We start from the raw sequence: 18848 nt of genomic DNA, 5'->3' as shown, positions 1-18848 counted from the left end.
AAATAGTAATTCTTATAATAATTATACAAAAAATCGATTTCTGTGCGTTCGTTAGTATTGTCAAAGCTCGAAAATTGCTAGACTGATTTTAATGTTATTCTTGTTTTTTCACTGCTATTAAATGGTAAACATGTTTGTTATAATAAAAGATACATTAATGCCGGTTGCAGAGTTTCACCGACCGTCAGTGCGTACGTAAGTCGCGCTTGTCATATGTATGGAAATTCATAAAACCGTTCATAGCTAGACCGACCATACGCACGCGTATTGTCATGCGCATTAGTGTCATAGTCATACACATTGTTGATGCGTATCGTCAGGACCGACGGTACCTACGCACTGACGGTCGGTCAAGCTCTGCAACCAGCCTAAATAATGCAAAAAGTACAAAAAATATTGTCAAGCATAAAGTTACATAGATCGTCTGCAGCTTATAATATACTAGCTCACCGCCCGCGGCTTCACCCGCTTTCTCTAATACGATTTGAAATTTAAACTATCCTATCTCTCAAGTTGGATCGAACTGCACATGGTGTGCGAATTTTATTATAATCGGTTAAGTAGTTTAGGAGTCCATTGAGGACAAACATTGTGACACGAGATTTATATATATTAAGATTATATAAAAAATAATACTAACACATACTACACTAGATCTATAACGGTGCATTTACACCAAACGAACATAGAGCTAGAGTAAGAGCATTCTTTCGTGATCTTCACTACATAGTATAAGTGCTGATTTACACAGGGTCAGTAACTGACTACAAATTCGAGGCAAATCAGTGCTGACCCGAAAAAAAACCCTGTGTAAACAGATTTGAAGTCAGTACAGAGGCTTGAAGTCTATGTAAACAGTTAAAGTCAGTCGCGGCGCCGAATTTCGGCGCCGCGACTGACTTGTCTACTGACCCTGGGTAAATCAGCACTAAAACAAAGTCGATTTCTCTGTCCCTGCGTATGCTTAAATCTTTAAAACTACGCAACGGATTTTGATGCGGTTTTTTGTAATTTAGTGGAGCGCCGTAAGGTTTATACCTAGGAATCCAGGGCCAGTCAATGAATCTTAATATAAACCTTGAAAATATGTTTTTAATAGTATATAGAAAAATGTTAAAAAAAAATTTTTTCGCGCTCTCAATTTTTTAAAAATTATTATAAACAATTATTAATTTTTTGGAGTTTTCATTGATTTATATTAGTCAAAAGTCATATTTTAAAAAGAAAAATTACTATTACAAACTTGAAAACTTGATCTTGGATCTGTAGGGACCGCAGATATACCGATGAAGGTCGGGTTGGAGAATAGAGGGGATAACAGCAGCTGTTCGGTATTGTTCATGGCGGGCCCTCACAGGATAGTACACGTTGTAACTTGCTAGACTTAATACGTAGCTGTTGTTTTCGTTCCGAAAAATATTTATTTCAGACTAGATTTCCGCCCGCGGCTTCGCCCGCGTTTGCAAAGGAAAACCCGCATAGTTCCCGTTTCCGTGGGATTTCCGGGATAAAAACTATCCTATGTGCTAATCCAAGTTACTCTCTATATGTGTGCTAAATTTCATTGTAATCGGTTCAGTAGTTTTTACATGAAAGAGTAACAAACATCCATATATCCATACTTACAAACTTTCGCCTTTATAATATATATTAAGATATTTGTTTATTAAAAATTAATGTTAATAATTACTGAAAATTACTGAGTTTTAAAAACTTTGAAAATAGGGGCATAAATTGTAAGTATTTGTTTTTCATTTATATTATGCATATATGCATATAAAAATATAAGTTTGATATGTGAAGACAAAAGTGAATATTGTCGCAATATTTATAAAAGAATTGTAGGCGTGTTAGATATTTTAGTAGCTCAGGGAACTAAATAGGCTAAATATCACGCGGATTGTTACATGCGTTTAAAAACAACGCTAAAACAGACTCAGAGGGAGAAAAAAATTCATCCAGTAACAATGCAAGTAGATGCAGCAATGGAGCAGATTTTCAAATATATTGAACTATTGAAGAAAATAATGATTGTCAATTTTCACTCGCAGAATTAAAAACAACCTAGGTACAATCTAAGTATATCAACGAGATCGACGACGACGACAACAATGTACAATGATGTAACAATGTGTTTAGTTAATGATAATTCTTTTTTGTAACTTATTTTTTACGATACCTAATCTAATAAATTAACATTGAAGTTACTCTGCACATATAATTTATCTATACATATAATAAATCTGTAGAAGGGTCAATTCTGTACATTGAAAATATTGAAAAAATAAATAGCAGGGGGTGTTACTGGATCGATACCAAACCCAAATATGTGATTAAAAAAATTTTTGTCTGTCTGTCTGTCTGTCTGTCTGTCTGTCTGTCTGTTTGTCTGTCTGTATGTGAAGGCATCACGTGAAAACTAGCGGTTCGATTTCGATGAAACTTGGTATAATTATACCTTATTATCCTGGGCGTAAAATAGGATACTTTTTATCCTGGAAAAATACGTAGAAAAAAAATAATCTTAATTTTTCAGTTATCCATAGACGTTGTTCCGTAGAACCGCGAACACACGTTGCGTATTATTATAGGCCTAGCCGTATTTGGGAATTGGGTCCAATAGATATTTATAAGATTTTATTGTCAGAGGTACCTACTCAAAATGGAGAAATAAACCATCCACGCGAAGACCGACATCCGCGCGGACGGAGTCGCGGGCGGAAGCTAGTTACAAATAAAATTAAATTTTTCACTATAAACACTTTTTCCCCCTTCCGCCTCTCATTTTTCAGTAAATTGTTGTTAAAAATTGTTGTAAATCGAGATCGGTCAAATTTTTTTTTTTAACTTTTTTATTTGAGGTTTTAATAATGCAGTCTCATACTTGATATACAGATTCATTGACTGGCCCTGGGTTCCGAGGTTTGACCATTTCTATGCCTTACGGCACTCTACTAATTGGTAGATTGATTCAGGAGGAAGGTTTTAGTATTTAATAAATTAGGTATTAGAGAGAGCGGGCGAAGCCGCGGGCGGAAAGCTAGTTCAGTATAAACGAAAACTCGTATTCAGTATTAGAACATTGCATAGAATCTTTTCGAACGCACTAAGAACAACGAAAAAATGCTCTACGCTTGTTTACGGTACAATTTTTAAACTACCTTCATTAAATTTTGCGAATCTGGCTTAATGTCTATTTTATATATATTCTGTTTGTTGTTATATATTCTGTTTTATATACTCTCGATATTTTCACACCGGAGTTTCAAGACTACCCTCATTATTTTCATGTAACATGGCCTCCGTTTCTTCGAGGGTTGTCTTGGTGTCAGAATATCATATTTGTGAAGCCGGCATAGTAGATACTGTAGAGTGGGGTGTGGTCGGTCTGGACCCGGCTAGAGATGCGTTTAGAGACGCCATTGTACCCATCTGTGAAGAAATAAGAAAAAAATTATGAAAAATTGTAACAAAATTCACATCAAAAAAAATTCTTAGATGGCATATTTATGAATATTTTTTTATACAGTTTATCAACATTTATATTTTAAGCAGCGGAAAAAACAATTATGTCTAAATTCGAATCAATTTTTATGATAGAGAATCTCAGGAACTACTGGTCCGATTTGAAAAATTCTTTCGGTGTTAGATAGCCCATTTATCGAGGAAGGCTATAGGCTATATATCATCACGCTAAGACCGATAGGAGCTGTGAAATGCGGGTAAAACCGCGTGACACAGCTAGAATAGAATACATATATGTTGACCCTATTAGTTATATTTATGCTAATTTGAAGTAAATCCATGCAGTGCTTTTTAAGTTCAGTCCGAACGTACATACAAACAGACCAAAATTCTAAAAACTGTATGTTCCGCTTGATATCGATTTTAGATCACGCAAGTATTTTTTTATAACATTCAATGTACAGTTTTGACTTTCCTACGATTTTATTATATGTACATAGATGAGTAGATAAAAAATCGTCATAAAATATGTATTTATTTCGTTTTTTATTCTGTTTCTTTTTAAGAACTACATAATATATATATTAAACCAAATCGCAAAAAAATATCAACCTACCCGCAAATGCGCCAAATCCTCTAGTTTCGTCAAATCAGACAACTCCAGATACAAGCTGTACACCAGTACCCACCCGTAGCTACCGCACACACAAAACACTATCCAACACAGGCACATCAATATATTGTATGCAAATATCATATCATTCACTATGGAGGCAAAGAGAAACGCAACCAGACGGAAGAGAATAAAGACTCCAAATGTGTACAGCCAGGGGACTATTTTCTTCTCATATTCCTGTAAAAAAAGGTTTAGTGTTAATAAATAATGTAAATGTTGTTTTAGAAGGCTTTGATAAATAGTAAAGGTATTATAGGAATTTTTAAGCTATTATTGTATTATTATTATTACATATCACTACATAGTATAAAACAAAGTCGCTTTTTCTGTCCCTATGTCCCTTTGTACGCTTAAATCTTTCAAACTACGCAATGGATTTTGATGTTTTTTGTAATAGATAGTGATTCAAGAGGAAGGTTTTAGTATATAATTTATTCGGTTTTAGACAAAGCGGGCGAAGCCGCGGGTGGTAAGCTAGTAGTTCATCTAATCTCTTCTTCTAATATATAAAAATCAATGCCACTTTTCGTTGTAATTCCATAACTCGAGAACGGCTGAACCGATTTCGATAATTCTTTTTTTATTATATTCCTTGAAGTACGAGGATGGTTCTTATGTAGAGAAAACGTTAATATGTACCACGGGCGAAGCCGGGGCGGACCGCTAGTAATTCATATAAATAAAATTGTATTTTTATTATTTGTTGTTTTTTTTATTTCTACATTTTATTGTTGGAATGGAGGTCACTCTAACTGCAACAACGTTTAGGGGCCACTGAAAACCAGCGCTGTGCGTACACTTGTGTCGTACAGTATTTAGCTGAGTTGGTCACCCTTTTTCGAGGACACACTACCATGCAAATTTTGTTTTATTTTTATTCATTTTTTTTTTCTCTTTTTAAATTTACTTGTATTTTATTTTTTGCTGTTTTGTTTATTATGTTTTAAGATTTTGTTTATTATGTCCTTGAAATAAATGTATTTTCTTTCTTTCTTTTTATTTTTTCCCCATTTACCCATTGTTTTAACCCATAGAAATTTTAGTTAAATCTTAAAAAATACATTAATCCATTATATGAGACTTGGGGAAAATTTTACCCCCAATATATTAAGATATTTAAATCTATAAATTCAATTCAAATTTGATACATATATGTTTTTTTCATTTTCATTACTATTAACTTTGACCATATTAACAAAAAATAACAAGGAAAAATCTACAAATCCTACCTCATATTTTTATTTTTTTTTTATTTTTATTTATACTTCATAATAAAATACATACCTTACGTAACGCAACAATAAGAAGAATGCTTGTAACAAGCACAGCCACAGACCCAATCCAGGAAAACAGTGCAAACACTATGAGGACGTTACGCACTGAAATAAAAAAACAAAATCGTAATTTAAAGGTAATTTTATTTCCAAAGCTATCTATACTAATATTATAAAGCTGAAGAGTTTGTTTGTTTGAACACACTAATCTCGGGAACTACTGGTCCGATTTGAAAAATTCTTTCAGTGTTAGATAGCCCATTTATCGAGGAAGGCTATAGGCTATACAAGGTGAAAAGTAAGACGTTTGACAAATTTAGACAGGAACTTCTACTCATGAAACTGAACAACTTTTGTTCTACAACTTTGCTGAATTCGTAAAAAAAAATTGGACTTTGTAAGGAAACTTCGCTAGTAATCAGCTGACAGATTTCCATACAAAGTCCAAATTTTTTTCTATCAAACGTCTTACCTTTCACCTTGTATATCATAACGCTACGGCCAACAGAAGCGGAGCAACGCGGGTGAAACCGCAGAGCGCATCTAGTCAAACATAAACAATTCAGATTCAATTCTCCCCCCAAAAATTAAAAAAAATAAACCTCAATAAATAAATACAGAAAAACTCACCAGGCGCACTACCAACATACACAAACTGGTAGCTCATAACATAATACCCATAGTGTACAGAGCCCGGGGCCGCCATGCCGAGGCAGTATAGATCGAAGATGCTTTGTGCAAACGTAAATATGGCCATAAACTGAAATATAATTATTTAAAAGTTAATAATCTACATTATCTACACTAATATTATAAAGAGGAAAACTTTGTTGGTTTGTTTGTTTGATTGTAATGAATAGGCTCATAAGCTACTGGACCGATTTTGATGAAATTTGGCACAGACCAATCTTTAGACCCTGACCCTGAGAAAGAACATAGGCTACTTTTTATTGCAAAATATGTACCACAGGCGAAGCCGGGGCGGACCGCTTGTAATAAATAATTTGGTAACAAGTATCAAAATGTTCTTTTTGATTTCAATTCAAAATAGGAAAAAATAGTGTTTTGTTTCCAAATTTTACACATGGAGTACACTATCCATACTAATATTATAAATGCGAAAGTAACTCTGTCTGTCTGTTACTCAATCACGCCTAAACTACTGCACCAATTTTCATGAAATTTGGTATGGAGTATTTTGATACCTGAGAAAAGACAGACTACTTTTATCCCAGGAAATGACGCAATCTTTATATGATAGGTACTAAGTGGGTTTTTCTTTGACTGCGCGGGCGAAGCCGCGGGCGGAAACCTAGTAATTTTATAAACGCAAAAACCTTTCTTTAAAGATAGAGACTGCATTCAAATCTTTTGCTAATTGATTTAATAATAAAACCTGCATAGTTCCTGTACTTGAGGGATTTTCGGGACAAAAACTACCCTGTGTTAATCCATGTTATATGCATGATAGAGGTAACTTCTCTATCAATTTGCCAAATTTCATGAAAATCAGTTCAGCAGTTTTTGCGTAAGGTTTTGCGTACAAATATACAAACATTTGCATTCATATATTTTTTTGGTTGATTTTTCGCAAGTATTATACGCATCTCCCCGTCACCACACTCTCTGCAAAGTGTACAAAACGTCGGGATAATGATATCTATACAAATATTATAAAGCTGAAGAGTTTGTTTGTTTGAACGCGCTAATCTCAGGAACTACTGGTCTGATTTGAAAAATTTTTTTGGTGTTAGATAGCCCATTTATCGAGGAAGGCTATATATTATCATCACACTAAGACCAACAGCAGCGGAGCCACGAGGGTGAAACCGCAGAGTAAAGCTAGTAATGAATAAATCACTTAAAATCCGTTACAATTTTATATTTTTATTTGCATGTATAATATTAAGTAGGAATAGAATACTTACCACAGAAAAAAAGCCTGTAAGCAGAGAGCCTCGCTGTAGATCCAAAACAAAAGCATCATGAAGGATTGGCTTCTGATACCATGGCACTCGAAGGGATTTCACTGATTTTGAAGAACGGAGATTTGTGGAGGACCTGAAAAGATAAATTTTAATCAATCGAATAGATAAATAATAGTAAATCATTTTACTATTATTTTTTGTTTGTTAAAAAATTGTTTAGATGAAAACATTAAAAATTGTAACATGGTCAACAGCATCTGCTAAGATTTGTGAACAGGAAAATACAGAACAGTTAAAACAATTTATCCCAACAAGAATACTTATTTATTTCAAGATATGTCAATAAACTTTCTAGCAAATCCATTCTAATATTATAAATGCGAAAGTAACTGTCTGTCGTCTGTCTGTTACTCAATCACGCCTAAACTACTGAACCAATTTGCATGAAATTTGGTCTGGAGATATTTTGATACCCGAGAAAGGACATAGGCCACCTTTTATTTCAAAATATGTACCACGGGCGAAGCCGGGGCGGACCTCTAGTATGCAATAAAATGAAAGAATTTGCTTGATTAGTCCTATTTTGTTTATATTTTTGGATATGCAAATAAATAATGGTAAAATAACATTTTTTCTCCTATCTCTAACAGTAACTGAGCTGATGTTATATTCAGGCTCTGTTTATCTTGTATATTTAGTTTCTGATTCTTTAGTTTTTCTTTCTATTATTGACTTGTTACATTATGAGGAATAGTTTTCGATACACACCCATAATAATTGAAAAGCTTTTTTTGTATACTTTCGATGTTTAGCAGACCACCCAATATATTTTTAAAGAAATTAACACCTACGATATTTGTATACGATTCATGATACAAGACCTAACATAACTGGCCTTTAGCTAAATTCTCATAAATTTGTTCAACAATATTGGAAAATGTAATTAAAACTTACTTTCCAGTATAATGCGAGTATACTGATGGTGTCGATCGGTACGTCGATGGTGCTTTCTTTCCGTACATTGTAATCGCTTGTAGTTGTTTCTAAACACTGAGTTCACACCCTATTCTTCGTATAACATAAACGACAAAGACTCACTTATATAGGTCATGTAACTTGTAAAATTAAAACCATATTTTACAATCACTGCCGTATTTTTAATTTATAAACTAAAGATATTCGATTCAATCATTCAAACAGATCAAAGGGCCACGCCTGGTTATTTAAAAATTACAAACAAGTTGTTTGAACTTTTGAACGGTCATGTCAATTCGAAGTTCGAACGTCAAATCTGTCAGTTTTTTTTAAATAATGAAGTACAGTGAATCGGTATCAATTACCGGTTAAAATGAAAACAGATTATCAAGAAACATCACATTTTATTTAAGCTTATTCTTCGCAAACAATTTGCTTCTTTTGCAAATATTCAGTGCTTACATAAATAGGACCACACTGCCACAAACATTTAGGACATTCCAGATCATTACGTTTCACTTTCGTTTCCTGGATATCCCGCCAATACTTAAATGAATCTTTAGATACCATTGAAACATTATCTAATTCATAGTTTTTCCATTTTTTCTCCATTTTATCTTCAATTTCTTGCCGTTCATGTAAATATTTCGTGAGCTTTTCGATTTTTTCAGCTGCGGTAACAGAACAATTTTCAGGATTTGCGGATTCGTCGATCGATTCAGGAATATCAGAAACTTCTGTGCGGTTTTCAAAAGATAGATCCCAAGTAGAGTCTCCAGCGATGGATCTTGGCGCTGGCGTAGCAGCTGTGAACATTTTCGTAGAGTCAGCTTTTAGGCACCTAGGAAAAGAAATATTTATTTGTACATTTTTATGTTATAGGTACGCTACTTTCGAAGAAGTTTTTACAGTATCTTTTTACGAATACTATTCAAGTATTGAAACATTGGTTACATTCAAATTTTAGAAAAAAAAGGAGTGAGATCTTAAAAAGAGCATTTGCTTCTTAATTTGTAAAAAAAATCTTACATTTTTTTGGTTCACTAGGCTGGAACCATTCTTGTGGGCTCGTACCGCACCTGCAGAAGGGTGCTTGTTGATCTTGCATCATAAAGACAAGCGGCGATTGCTCCCGATTCGAACACATGAACTCCCTCATATTTTCAGCAAACTGCGGATTATTTTGCCACTGTTCGAAGCAATTCTTAAAGAATTCTGAAGGATTATCACGATTTCTGTTCATCACGTGGCGGTGGAAGCAATCTTCGCAAAACACTTGGCCGTAATAGATTTTCAAGTTCGATTTCGGTATCGTGCGACAAAAACCTAGAAGAAAATAATCGTCAATGTATACGAAAATTTATAGGGTAACGTAACTTAGTATACTAAGTTCACTTTTCACTTTATTTTACTAAGAATGGCCGATGGATGCATGAACATTTCTTGCGTTATCGTGTAATAATATCTAGTTTCGATTACAGATTTGGTACCTAATTATCAAAGAAATAAATTAAGTTTATAATCTTACAGCATCTAGCACAATGCGTGTGGAAGCTTTGATCACCAATATTGATACGATCTTCAGCAACCGGCTGCAGGCATCTCGCACAGATGCATCTCTTGCCCGGATCTTCCATGGGACTCTCTGAACTTTTCGAGTCTGTTATTTAAAATAAGACTTGTACAATAAATACAAATTAAATGTGGGTAGTTGTATTTAAAACACATTTTTCATCGGAAAGATGCAATTTCTTTTTAATAAATTTTTTAAAGTTAAAATATAATGTGGATTTCAAATCAATATTTTTTTAATTAAATAAATCTTATTTGTCAGTTTTCATTAGAAAATCTTTTGCATAGTACCAAATATCAATACTGTCTAGGTACGGACTACACTGAATAAGGAATATGCATGAAACTCGAATTAGAGTCAAATATTTTTATAATAAAATTTATTGCTTCATAATAAAGCTCCCGTCAATATTTTTTTGATATAATTTTTAATTCATTCAGAAATTCATTTCTAAAAGGTCGTATAACGCAAAATTAGGCAGCACGTAAATGTCCAGTTTGCTCTGAACTGTGAACTGTGATCATTGAACATCTTACCACAGCTCTCCTTATTTTCTTGGTCTTGAGGTTTCGCCCCAGGCGCCCATTGCATCCACCAACTGTTCGAATGGATCCTTGGATTCTCTCCCTTAAACCTCGTCAAGACGTGCGTTTTGAAACATTCGTTACAAAACACGTGACCATAGAACATTTTCAGAGTAGTTGGTATCGTTCGGCATATACCTAAAAATTTATATTGTGTATTCTATTATTACTAGGTATAATCACTTGCTCTGTGAGGTTAACAACTACTCAAAAAATTAAATCTAGTAATGAGTTTAGCTTTTAGAATATAATTCTAGGAACTAGAAATATAATAACGAAGTAAAAAAATACTTTATGGGAACTTACAGCACATACTACATATCCTATGGAAATTCTGATTTTCTATATCGACTCTATCTTCTGCATCAACAGGCAAAAAACACCGCGCACAGAAACATTTCTTTGTTTCCTGATTATTATCCATTGTGGATTTAATTTTTTTAAACCTAAAGAAGATGAAAAAATTTATAGAAAATTTGAATCAGCAAGACATTGCTATTGAACTGTGAGTGAATAACAAATGAAGCATTCTTCTAGAACGGTTGAAAAAAGAAGAGATTAATTTTCTTTTTTATAGTCGTCAAAGGAGGTTTTCCTTTTAAAAATGTTACTTTATTTAAATATCATTACATCAGTAATAGTATTAGTATTAGTCACCACTAAAATATTATAAATTAAAAAATGAATAAATTTCACTGTGTTCAAAAAACTTGTAAATAAACATCAAATAACTGCACATGTGGTAACATCACTTCAAGAAGAACCGTCACTAAGTTTGACAATTATTGAAGTATGACATCACTAGTGAGTAATGTGAAGTACGTATGTGTATGTGTGTTTTGTAAAACCGTTGTTTGTGTTATCTATCATGTTTTTATCAAAAAGTTGTGATTGTGAGCTAGTTCAAAATTAAAACTGCCTATTTTTAGTGGTAAAGTATATGTTTTATCTAATCTCTATCTTTGAGTATGATAAAGTCGGTATAAATTGAAAATATCATAGGTTAGAATCGAGTGTCCCACAGTTCGTTATGAAATCATGTTTTTACGTTTTTATGATAGAAAAATAAACATTTATAACGGTATGAGCTTCAAGAATGATAACTCGATTGCTTATTTATCACACAATAAACGTTTTTATTATTTATAATACAACTGACACCTTGATGAATACTTTTATATGACTACTGTATTTTTTTTTAGTAAATAACGACCTCGATAAACTAAATAGTTTGGCGGGACATTCCTTCGATTGCATTATTTACAAATAACTGGCTAAAATGTTGAAACTGATGTATAATCACATTAAATACACAAAAAATAATTATTTTAATTTAAAAATGTTAAAACGAATTTAAAAATAATTAAGTACCTATGTAAGTTTTCCTGTTTTACATACATATTTGGTGTAATGAATGTATTTTGGACATCAAAATATCATGTGAAACACTTGTTGCCCATATGAAATTAAAATGATACGTAGTACCTATGTAATATTAATAATTATTAGGTATAATTAAAATCTTTCACAAAACTTCTAAGTGGTTTTTAATTATTATTTCCATTTGAATTCACAAAATAAACCAATACTATAATAATAATAGGTAGGGTTTAGATTCAGAATTTAATCAAATAGTCTGTTCATAAAAAATGAAAGCCGGTGTCCCCTTGTGGGGTATAGGGCAGATACATCTATACTAATATTATAAAGGTGAAGGGTTTGTTGGAATGCGCTAATCTCGGGAACTACTGGTCCGATTTGAAAAATTATTTCGGTGTTAGATAGCCCATTTATCGAGGAAAGCTATAGGCTATATATCACCTCGCTAAGACCAACAGGAGCAGAGCACTGCAGGTAAAACCGTGGAGCACAGCTAGTTATTCATACATTGGTTTCACTGATCGATTTTTTAGGGAGTAGGTGATCAGCCTTCTGTGTCCTGCCAGACTGATATTTATTTAGTAGTAATTGAACCCAGGGCCACTAGGTTCTAGGCTCTAGATTCACTTATAAATATATTTTTATTTATAATATTAAAATAAATGAATTTAATTCAGGTAGCATACTTCGGTTTTATTTTTTATATTTATTAAAAATTCATAATTTATTTATATTTACCATGCTTTATACTTAGATGAATATATCAGCTGATGAAGCTAGATCATTATTGAAGAATACCAAAAAAACAATGCATCTATCCATACTAATATTATAAATACGAAAGTAACTCTGTCTGTCTGTCTGTTACTCAATCACGCCTAAACTACTGAACCAATTTGCATGAAATTTTGTATGGAGATATTTTGATACCCGAGAAAGGACATAGGCTACCTATTATTGCGAAATATGTACCACGGGCGAAGCCGGGGCGGACCACTAGTTTACTATAAGTATATTATATATAAATAGTATTTTATAAACTAACAAATTTTCAAAACATATTTCTATTTAACTAGTAAGTTATTTTTTTAAATCTATTATGAAGTGTAATCACATCTTTTTTGGCTTAGCATGTACAGGAAAACTGTATAGCAAGCGATAAGCTACTGGCAATTCATTAAACATTTATCATTAACATACCTAATTAGTATATATTTAAATTTAATGTTATATACTCTAATGGATATAGATCATTCACAAAAAAAAACCGGCCAAGTGTGAGTCTGCAAAGTGTGCAAAACGTCGGGATAATAATATAACGAATAAATCATGTTTAAAATCTGTTAAAATCTTTAATTTATAAACAGACAGATTTAATTAGAACTTTGTACATATATCAAGGATTGGTGATAATATTTCTTAACATTATATTTGAAATTAATAAAAAAATATAGTTACATAATTTATCCTAAACTAGATTTCCGCCCGTGGCTTCACCCGCGTTTTCAAAGGAAAACCCGCATAGTTCCCGTTCCCCCGAGATTTCCGTGATAAAACCTATCCTATGTGTTTATCCAAGTTACTCTCTATATGTGTGCTAAATTTCATTGTAATCGGTTCAGTAGTATTTGCGCGAAAGAATAACAAACACACACACATCCTCACAAACTTTCGCATTTATAATATTAGTAGGATAGGATATTTTAAACTGTGTAGGAATTATGTAGGCCAAATTGTACATTTATTTTAAGTTACATATCGTTTGTGTAAATTTTGTTTTTGCGTGCATTGTACAATAAAGTGTTTTTAACCGACTTCAAAAAAAGGAGGAGGTTATCAATTCGGCTGGAATGTTTTTTTTTATGTATGTACACCGATTACTCCGAGGTTTCTGAACCGATAGGCCCAGTAGTTTTTATTTTATGAGCATTTTTGTCTGTATTTGTAAATGTTGCAAGTGCAAGTTTGAAGTCGGTTGTTTTTAAGGCAGTCATCACTTGTCTATTCTATTCTATTCTAGGATTATAAATGTTATATTTGTTACAGAATGGTGCACCTGAATGACAAAAGAAAGATGTCCCGCCAGGACAAAGCGAAGTCGGGGTTTGTAAGTACTAACACTTTTCTGCAGTCTATCTTTTGAGAAAATCTGATCGAAATCAGCTTAGCACTTTTTGATGTTGTTACATATACATTTTGGACTATTTGCTAGTTAAAACTATAGACAAGTTTTGTAATTTATTACATAAAATAATGTAAGACAATTGCAATTTGAATCTTCTCAAAGACTTAAGAAATTAAACTAATGTAGAAGAATGTATGTTTGTTATTCTTTCACGCAAAAACAGCTGATCGGACCTGTATGAAAATTGGTTATGTTATATTCGGGATTAGCACATGAGCTATTTTTTCTAGACGCGTTTTAAATGTGACATGATTTAAAGTTTAAACAAACATTAATTAATAACAACTGAATAATGATTATGTTCATGAAATTCATTTTGAGCAAATATCCAATACCAATACTAGCTTTCCTCCCGCGGCTTTGCCCGTTTTTTCTAAAACCTAATAAATTATTTTCTAAAGTATTCCTCTTGAATTACTCTTATCTATTAAAAAAACGGCATGAAAATCCGTTGCGTATTTTTAAAGATTTAATTTAGGGACAGCGACTTTGTTTTATACTACGTATGATTGTTCTCTAATATGTAGTATGAAATAATTATGGTCAGGTTGTTTTTCGAAACAACATTTACTCAGACTCACAATCAAGTATTAAGCGTGACAATTGTTAGATAACGAGTACGGACAGCAAAAAAAGCACGTTTATTTTTATCATTTTTTTTTCTTTGTATTCTAGTTATTTTTTTATCTAGATATAAACCACCATATCTATGGTGGTATACTTTCTTCCTGTAAAATTATTACTATGCTAGTCATTTCGTTTTAGAAAATTACTGTAATATTTCGCACGTACCAAATAATAGAACATCTCTAAATGAAATCACATTCATTTTCCATATAAGATCCCTGTATTTGTATTGCAATATTTCGTATGATAAAATGATGGGAATTGTTTAATTTAATAAATTATTTCTTACGAATCAGTGTAATATGCAAACATTTTGAGCTTTAAATAAATCATACTTACCATCTTCTACATATTATCAAGTCAATAACAACACTTATTAAACTTTCTGACTCTTTTTTTGTTAATGTAAACTTTTACTCGTATTAATAATGAACAGTCATTAGTACTTATACTTATACAATATGTTTCTTAATAATAAAATCTTATAGGTTGATTGTAACAACCTTTTTTTTATAAGAAACCTTTTTCTGCTGACCGTACAATACAAAAGCGTGACGCCAATCCGAACGTTATCTTTACGAGTTTTCAGTTTTCAGTTAATCACCTGTACAGGTGTGTCGTGCGCGTGTTTTCAATTATTTTTTTTTTAAATATAAAACTGCTATTCACGACACGATTATTTGTGTTAATGTTAGTGTGACAGTGAATGTGCGAATTTCGTGAACTGTGCGTGTTCTAGACTGGTGTGCTATAGATTTTGTCTAATCTTCTGTATATTTGGGTATATTAAGAGTGTCATAGTAGTGATAAAGCTGTGTGCACATTATTGAAGTCGTTCTTTTCAGGAGGTGTATCTCTTGCCTTACTTTATTCTGTTTCTTAGCGGGGACAAAGGTCGATCACAGGGTAACGTCAGCTGACCACTGTTAGTTAACAGCAAGAAGCTTATATCTAATACATTGGAGATTGCACTATGGTCGTGGACTTGTCACCAACTTGCCAAGTTAGGTGTGAAAGGGACAAAAAAACAACCAGGCGTCATTCAAGGTCATACCTTCCCGTGACAAGTCAACGTCCATAGTGCAATCTCCAGTGTATTAGATATAAGCTTCTTGGTTAACAGTGTCTGTTTGACTTTGTCAAAAAGAGCTTAACGAAATCTGGTCATTGGCTTTTCGGAAGGTTAGCAGATCATCTTTTGAAGTCGGTGACTGTCTTTCATGGGTCAATAACCTACCCGTTTATATTATGTATAGTTAAATTGTACTGTTTTGATAAATGACAAAAACATGTGTATTACTTCTCTATTGTCCAACATAGGTACATGATACCAAAATATGTTCAAGAGGATTCGTCATAGTTATTGCTGTCAAAACAATTCAATTGCTCAAAGTTTGAGAATTCTATTCTATATAATTTAAATGCCTTTTTTTAGTTTTCCTTGACCAGGAAAGATTTCTTATCAAATTGAAACTTTGTGTTGATAAAACTGTCTGAAAGTCTTTCTTTCTACATAGGCAAAAATTTTAAAATGCTCAATGTGTATTTATTTTTAGTCTTCGAATTCGTATGATTTCTTGCCTAACAGGCTATTAATAACCTAATTAGTACTGTATTTAATCAACAAAGATGATTTATTTTCCTAACATTGCGAGTTATGTGACAACCCTACGCTATATGTAATGTGAAGCGCTGACGGTGTGCTTTCGTTCGTGAGAACGTTTTATTCCTTTAAATTATAATATTAGAATAAAAACATATTGTGAAGCATCGTGCTCATAATAACACGTATAATGTAATTTTACTTTTTAATTAAAATCATTTAAGAAATATGATTCTTTTTATTAATTCACTGGAAAGTGAATTTAACTGGCGCAGTCGGTAGGATACTCGGGTCGCCCGCGGGAAGATATCCGAAATGAATATCGGTTCCGAGGCCCCGCGCGGCCGTCCGGTTTTTTTAAAAACCCAAGCGAGTATCCAGAACATCAGCAGTATCCAGCCATCGATACAGAAACCATGTCAATGTGAGTTGCACAGAATTATTTTATTGTGTTGCTTTCCTATATTATATTCCTATATTAATTTTAGAATAAACCTTCACGATTTTCCATCCTAGGAAATCCCGGGGTACCGAGGCTGTTAATACCCAACAGTCCTCGAGAAATAGTTTAGTTGATAGTATTAGAAGTATTGATAGTTTTAATATAAATTTATAAAGAATAGAAAAAATTCGATCACGATTATAAAGCATTTGAATGCCATAAAAACCAAAAAATATAAATTCTAGTTTTAATATGTCGTTTGACACGGAAGAAATTTTTAAATGCTTAAGGGTGGTCCCAGATTTTGATGGTAACCCCCGTGTATTAACAAAATTCATTAAAATATGCGACCAATTAGTTATTATAACCGTACATTATTACTATATAAAATTAGGGTTCAACATTTAAACGAAAAATTGGATAAGGCATCGTCCTTGTTAGAAGCTTTAAAACCAGTGTAAAATGTAGATTGATAAATGGTTTAGGTTCTATACAGAATTAGCGCAATTCCTAGACTCCTTAGACGATAATATTAATGATTTACTTTTAGTAATAAGAAATATAGAGGATAGTTTAGCTTTTATGCGTACATCGCGAGCGCACCATGTTATGTTAGGGATAGATATATTAAGTATTATATTAGTTACTTTACGTTCCTTTTACGATTCAGAACAAATTATTAATGTAGATCTCCGCGAATAATTCGCACTGGATCATACTTTAGTAAAAATAGGATAGTAATTATATTAAGATTCCCCATTATAACTCCTCACACTTTAATCGTACAAATCATATCATCATACCTCCCTATCCCTATATAGCAACCAATAAAGATATTTATGTGCACATAGAGGCTGAATGCCCGAAGTTCAATCGAAGAGCAATCGGTTTCTATGTGAAGTCGACCCTAAATCATCATACAAGAAGTTCACCCGACTGTATTGCAAAACTCATCACCACGCAAGAGATATCCAGAATACTGTGAATCCACCTGCCTAACATTAACTAAGCCAGCAATGGAGAAATTGGACGAAAGTCACTACATCATTATTTTTCCTCATCTCACAAAGGTTAAATTATCCTGCAAGCGTAAGGAATAGCTTCATCTCCAAGGCAGTTTCATAGCAACGTTACCTACAAACTGCTCTCTACGTACTGACGACCTCACTATTACAAATATTAATAATGAAATTAAAGATACACCTACAAAAATTTTAATTGCACCAATCAGTAATATTCCGACGAGAACGCTAATAACCTTGGGACTGCACTCTATCTACCATACGACAATACCACTTTACATCCTTAGGTACTGAGCGCAGCGGCCACTTCAATGTTCCTGTGCTATCGTCGCTACAAATCAAAGAAAATGAATATTCAGAAAACACAGAAAACATCAGCCCCAGAAGTTGATCCTGCCGCAACATTTTCACTCAATGTCCTAAAATAGTTGCGGATCTGCGGGGGGAGGAGTTATGTGACAACCCTACGCTATATGTAATGTGAAGCGCTGACGGTGTGCTTTCGTTCGTGAGAACGTTTTATTCCTTTAAGGGCCGATTTTTCAATGCCCAGATAAACAGTCTAATAACTACCCCTCGAATAGATTTATTCAATTGCTTATCTAACTCATAACGGCTCGCCTATTTTTCAATCGTGATTTATTTGATGAATAACTATCTGACCAAATATTTCCATATTGGCAGCTCTGCTCTTGGAGTGGCGAAACAAACATATTAAATTAGTCAGGTTAGAGCGGGATAGAGTCAACTTGCAATATGTCAACAACCGTCATTATGACTCACGTCAGGAGTGCATTCTTGTGTTCTATGATTGTTGATTATTGTTTTGATTCGAGTAAAGAGTTTTGATTAAATTTGTGTTAAAATTTATATATTTTACGATGGAAACGACATAAAGGCAGCGTCCGGCAAATTTTCAATGGCATGATCATCAGTAGGTACTATCAAAAACATCAATTTCAATATGATTTTAATTGATAATTATTTTATAGAAAGAGGCTTTATTGTAAAAATTCTACGCTCTATGTTATTACATACGAAAATATCCCAAATTTGACGCGTCAGTTGTCAACTCAAACGTCTAATCGTCGAATAGCACGCTATCTGGCCGTTG

General features: G+C 33.0%; 3 protein-coding genes across 4 annotated transcripts in view; 1 reads left to right on the top strand and 2 right to left on the bottom strand.

Moving 5' to 3' along the window:
• Nucleotides 1-3073: 3073 nt before the first annotated feature.
• Nucleotides 3074-8607, bottom strand: LOC123704421. The gene is made up of 6 exons (XM_045652812.1): nucleotides 8298-8607; nucleotides 7344-7476; nucleotides 6046-6175; nucleotides 5426-5520; nucleotides 4082-4318; nucleotides 3074-3432 (listed from the first exon to the last, which is right to left on the bottom strand). The coding sequence occupies exons 1-6, from the start codon at nucleotides 8363-8365 to the stop codon at nucleotides 3337-3339; spliced, it is 759 nt and encodes a 252-aa protein (XP_045508768.1). The 5' UTR covers nucleotides 8366-8607; the 3' UTR covers nucleotides 3074-3336.
• Nucleotides 8608-8705: 98 nt separating this feature from the next.
• LOC123704413 lies at nucleotides 8706-10978 on the bottom strand. Its single transcript, XM_045652800.1, has 5 exons — nucleotides 10782-10978; nucleotides 10428-10613; nucleotides 9847-9978; nucleotides 9348-9644; nucleotides 8706-9124 (listed from the first exon to the last, which is right to left on the bottom strand). Exons 1-5 carry the CDS (start codon nucleotides 10897-10899, stop codon nucleotides 8733-8735), a joined length of 1125 nt encoding a protein of 374 aa, XP_045508756.1. The 5' UTR covers nucleotides 10900-10978; the 3' UTR covers nucleotides 8706-8732.
• A 314-nt stretch (nucleotides 10979-11292) lies between these two features.
• The window catches only part of LOC123704405 (protein diaphanous), a 46994-nt gene continuing 39438 nt past the window's right edge, over nucleotides 11293-18848 (top strand). For both annotated transcript variants that reach the window (XM_045652776.1, XM_045652772.1), the window contains exons 1-2: nucleotides 11293-11406; nucleotides 13902-13962. In XM_045652776.1, the coding sequence (XP_045508732.1) occupies nucleotides 13903-13962 (60 nt within the window). In that variant the 5' untranslated portion in view covers nucleotides 11293-11406; nucleotide 13902. The remainder of the gene's footprint in view (nucleotides 11407-13901; nucleotides 13963-18848) is intronic.

The sequence above is a fragment of the Colias croceus genome, chromosome 29, assembly GCF_905220415.1.
Source record: "Colias croceus chromosome 29, ilColCroc2.1".
Taxonomy (NCBI): Eukaryota; Metazoa; Arthropoda; class Insecta; order Lepidoptera; family Pieridae; genus Colias; species Colias croceus.
The sequence above is the reverse complement of the archived record's forward strand: the minus strand, read 5'-3'. Positions and strand labels throughout refer to the sequence as shown.

Excerpts from the sequence above, each read along its gene's own strand:
- LOC123704421 (XM_045652812.1), bottom strand. The coding sequence starts at position 8,365 with ATGTACGGAAAGAAAGCACCATCGACGTACCGATCGACACCATCAGTA. Across the intron at positions 6,176-7,343 it reads TTACAGGCTTTTTTTCTGTG|TTTATGGCCATATTTACGTT; the intron begins GTAAGTATTCTA and ends ATTATATTTCAG. Across the intron at positions 5,521-6,045 it reads GTATGTTGGTAGTGCGCCTG|TGCGTAACGTCCTCATAGTG; the intron begins GTGAGTTTTTCT and ends TTTTTATTTCAG.
- LOC123704413 (XM_045652800.1), bottom strand. The coding sequence starts at position 10,899 with ATGGATAATAATCAGGAAACAAAGAAATGTTTCTGTGCGCGGTGTTTT. Across the intron at positions 9,645-9,846 it reads CACGCATTGTGCTAGATGCT|GTTTTTGTCGCACGATACCG; the intron begins GTAAGATTATAA and ends ATTTTCTTCTAG. Across the intron at positions 9,125-9,347 it reads GCCTAGTGAACCAAAAAAAT|CTGCTACGCCAGCGCCAAGA; the intron begins GTAAGATTTTTT and ends AAATGTTCACAG.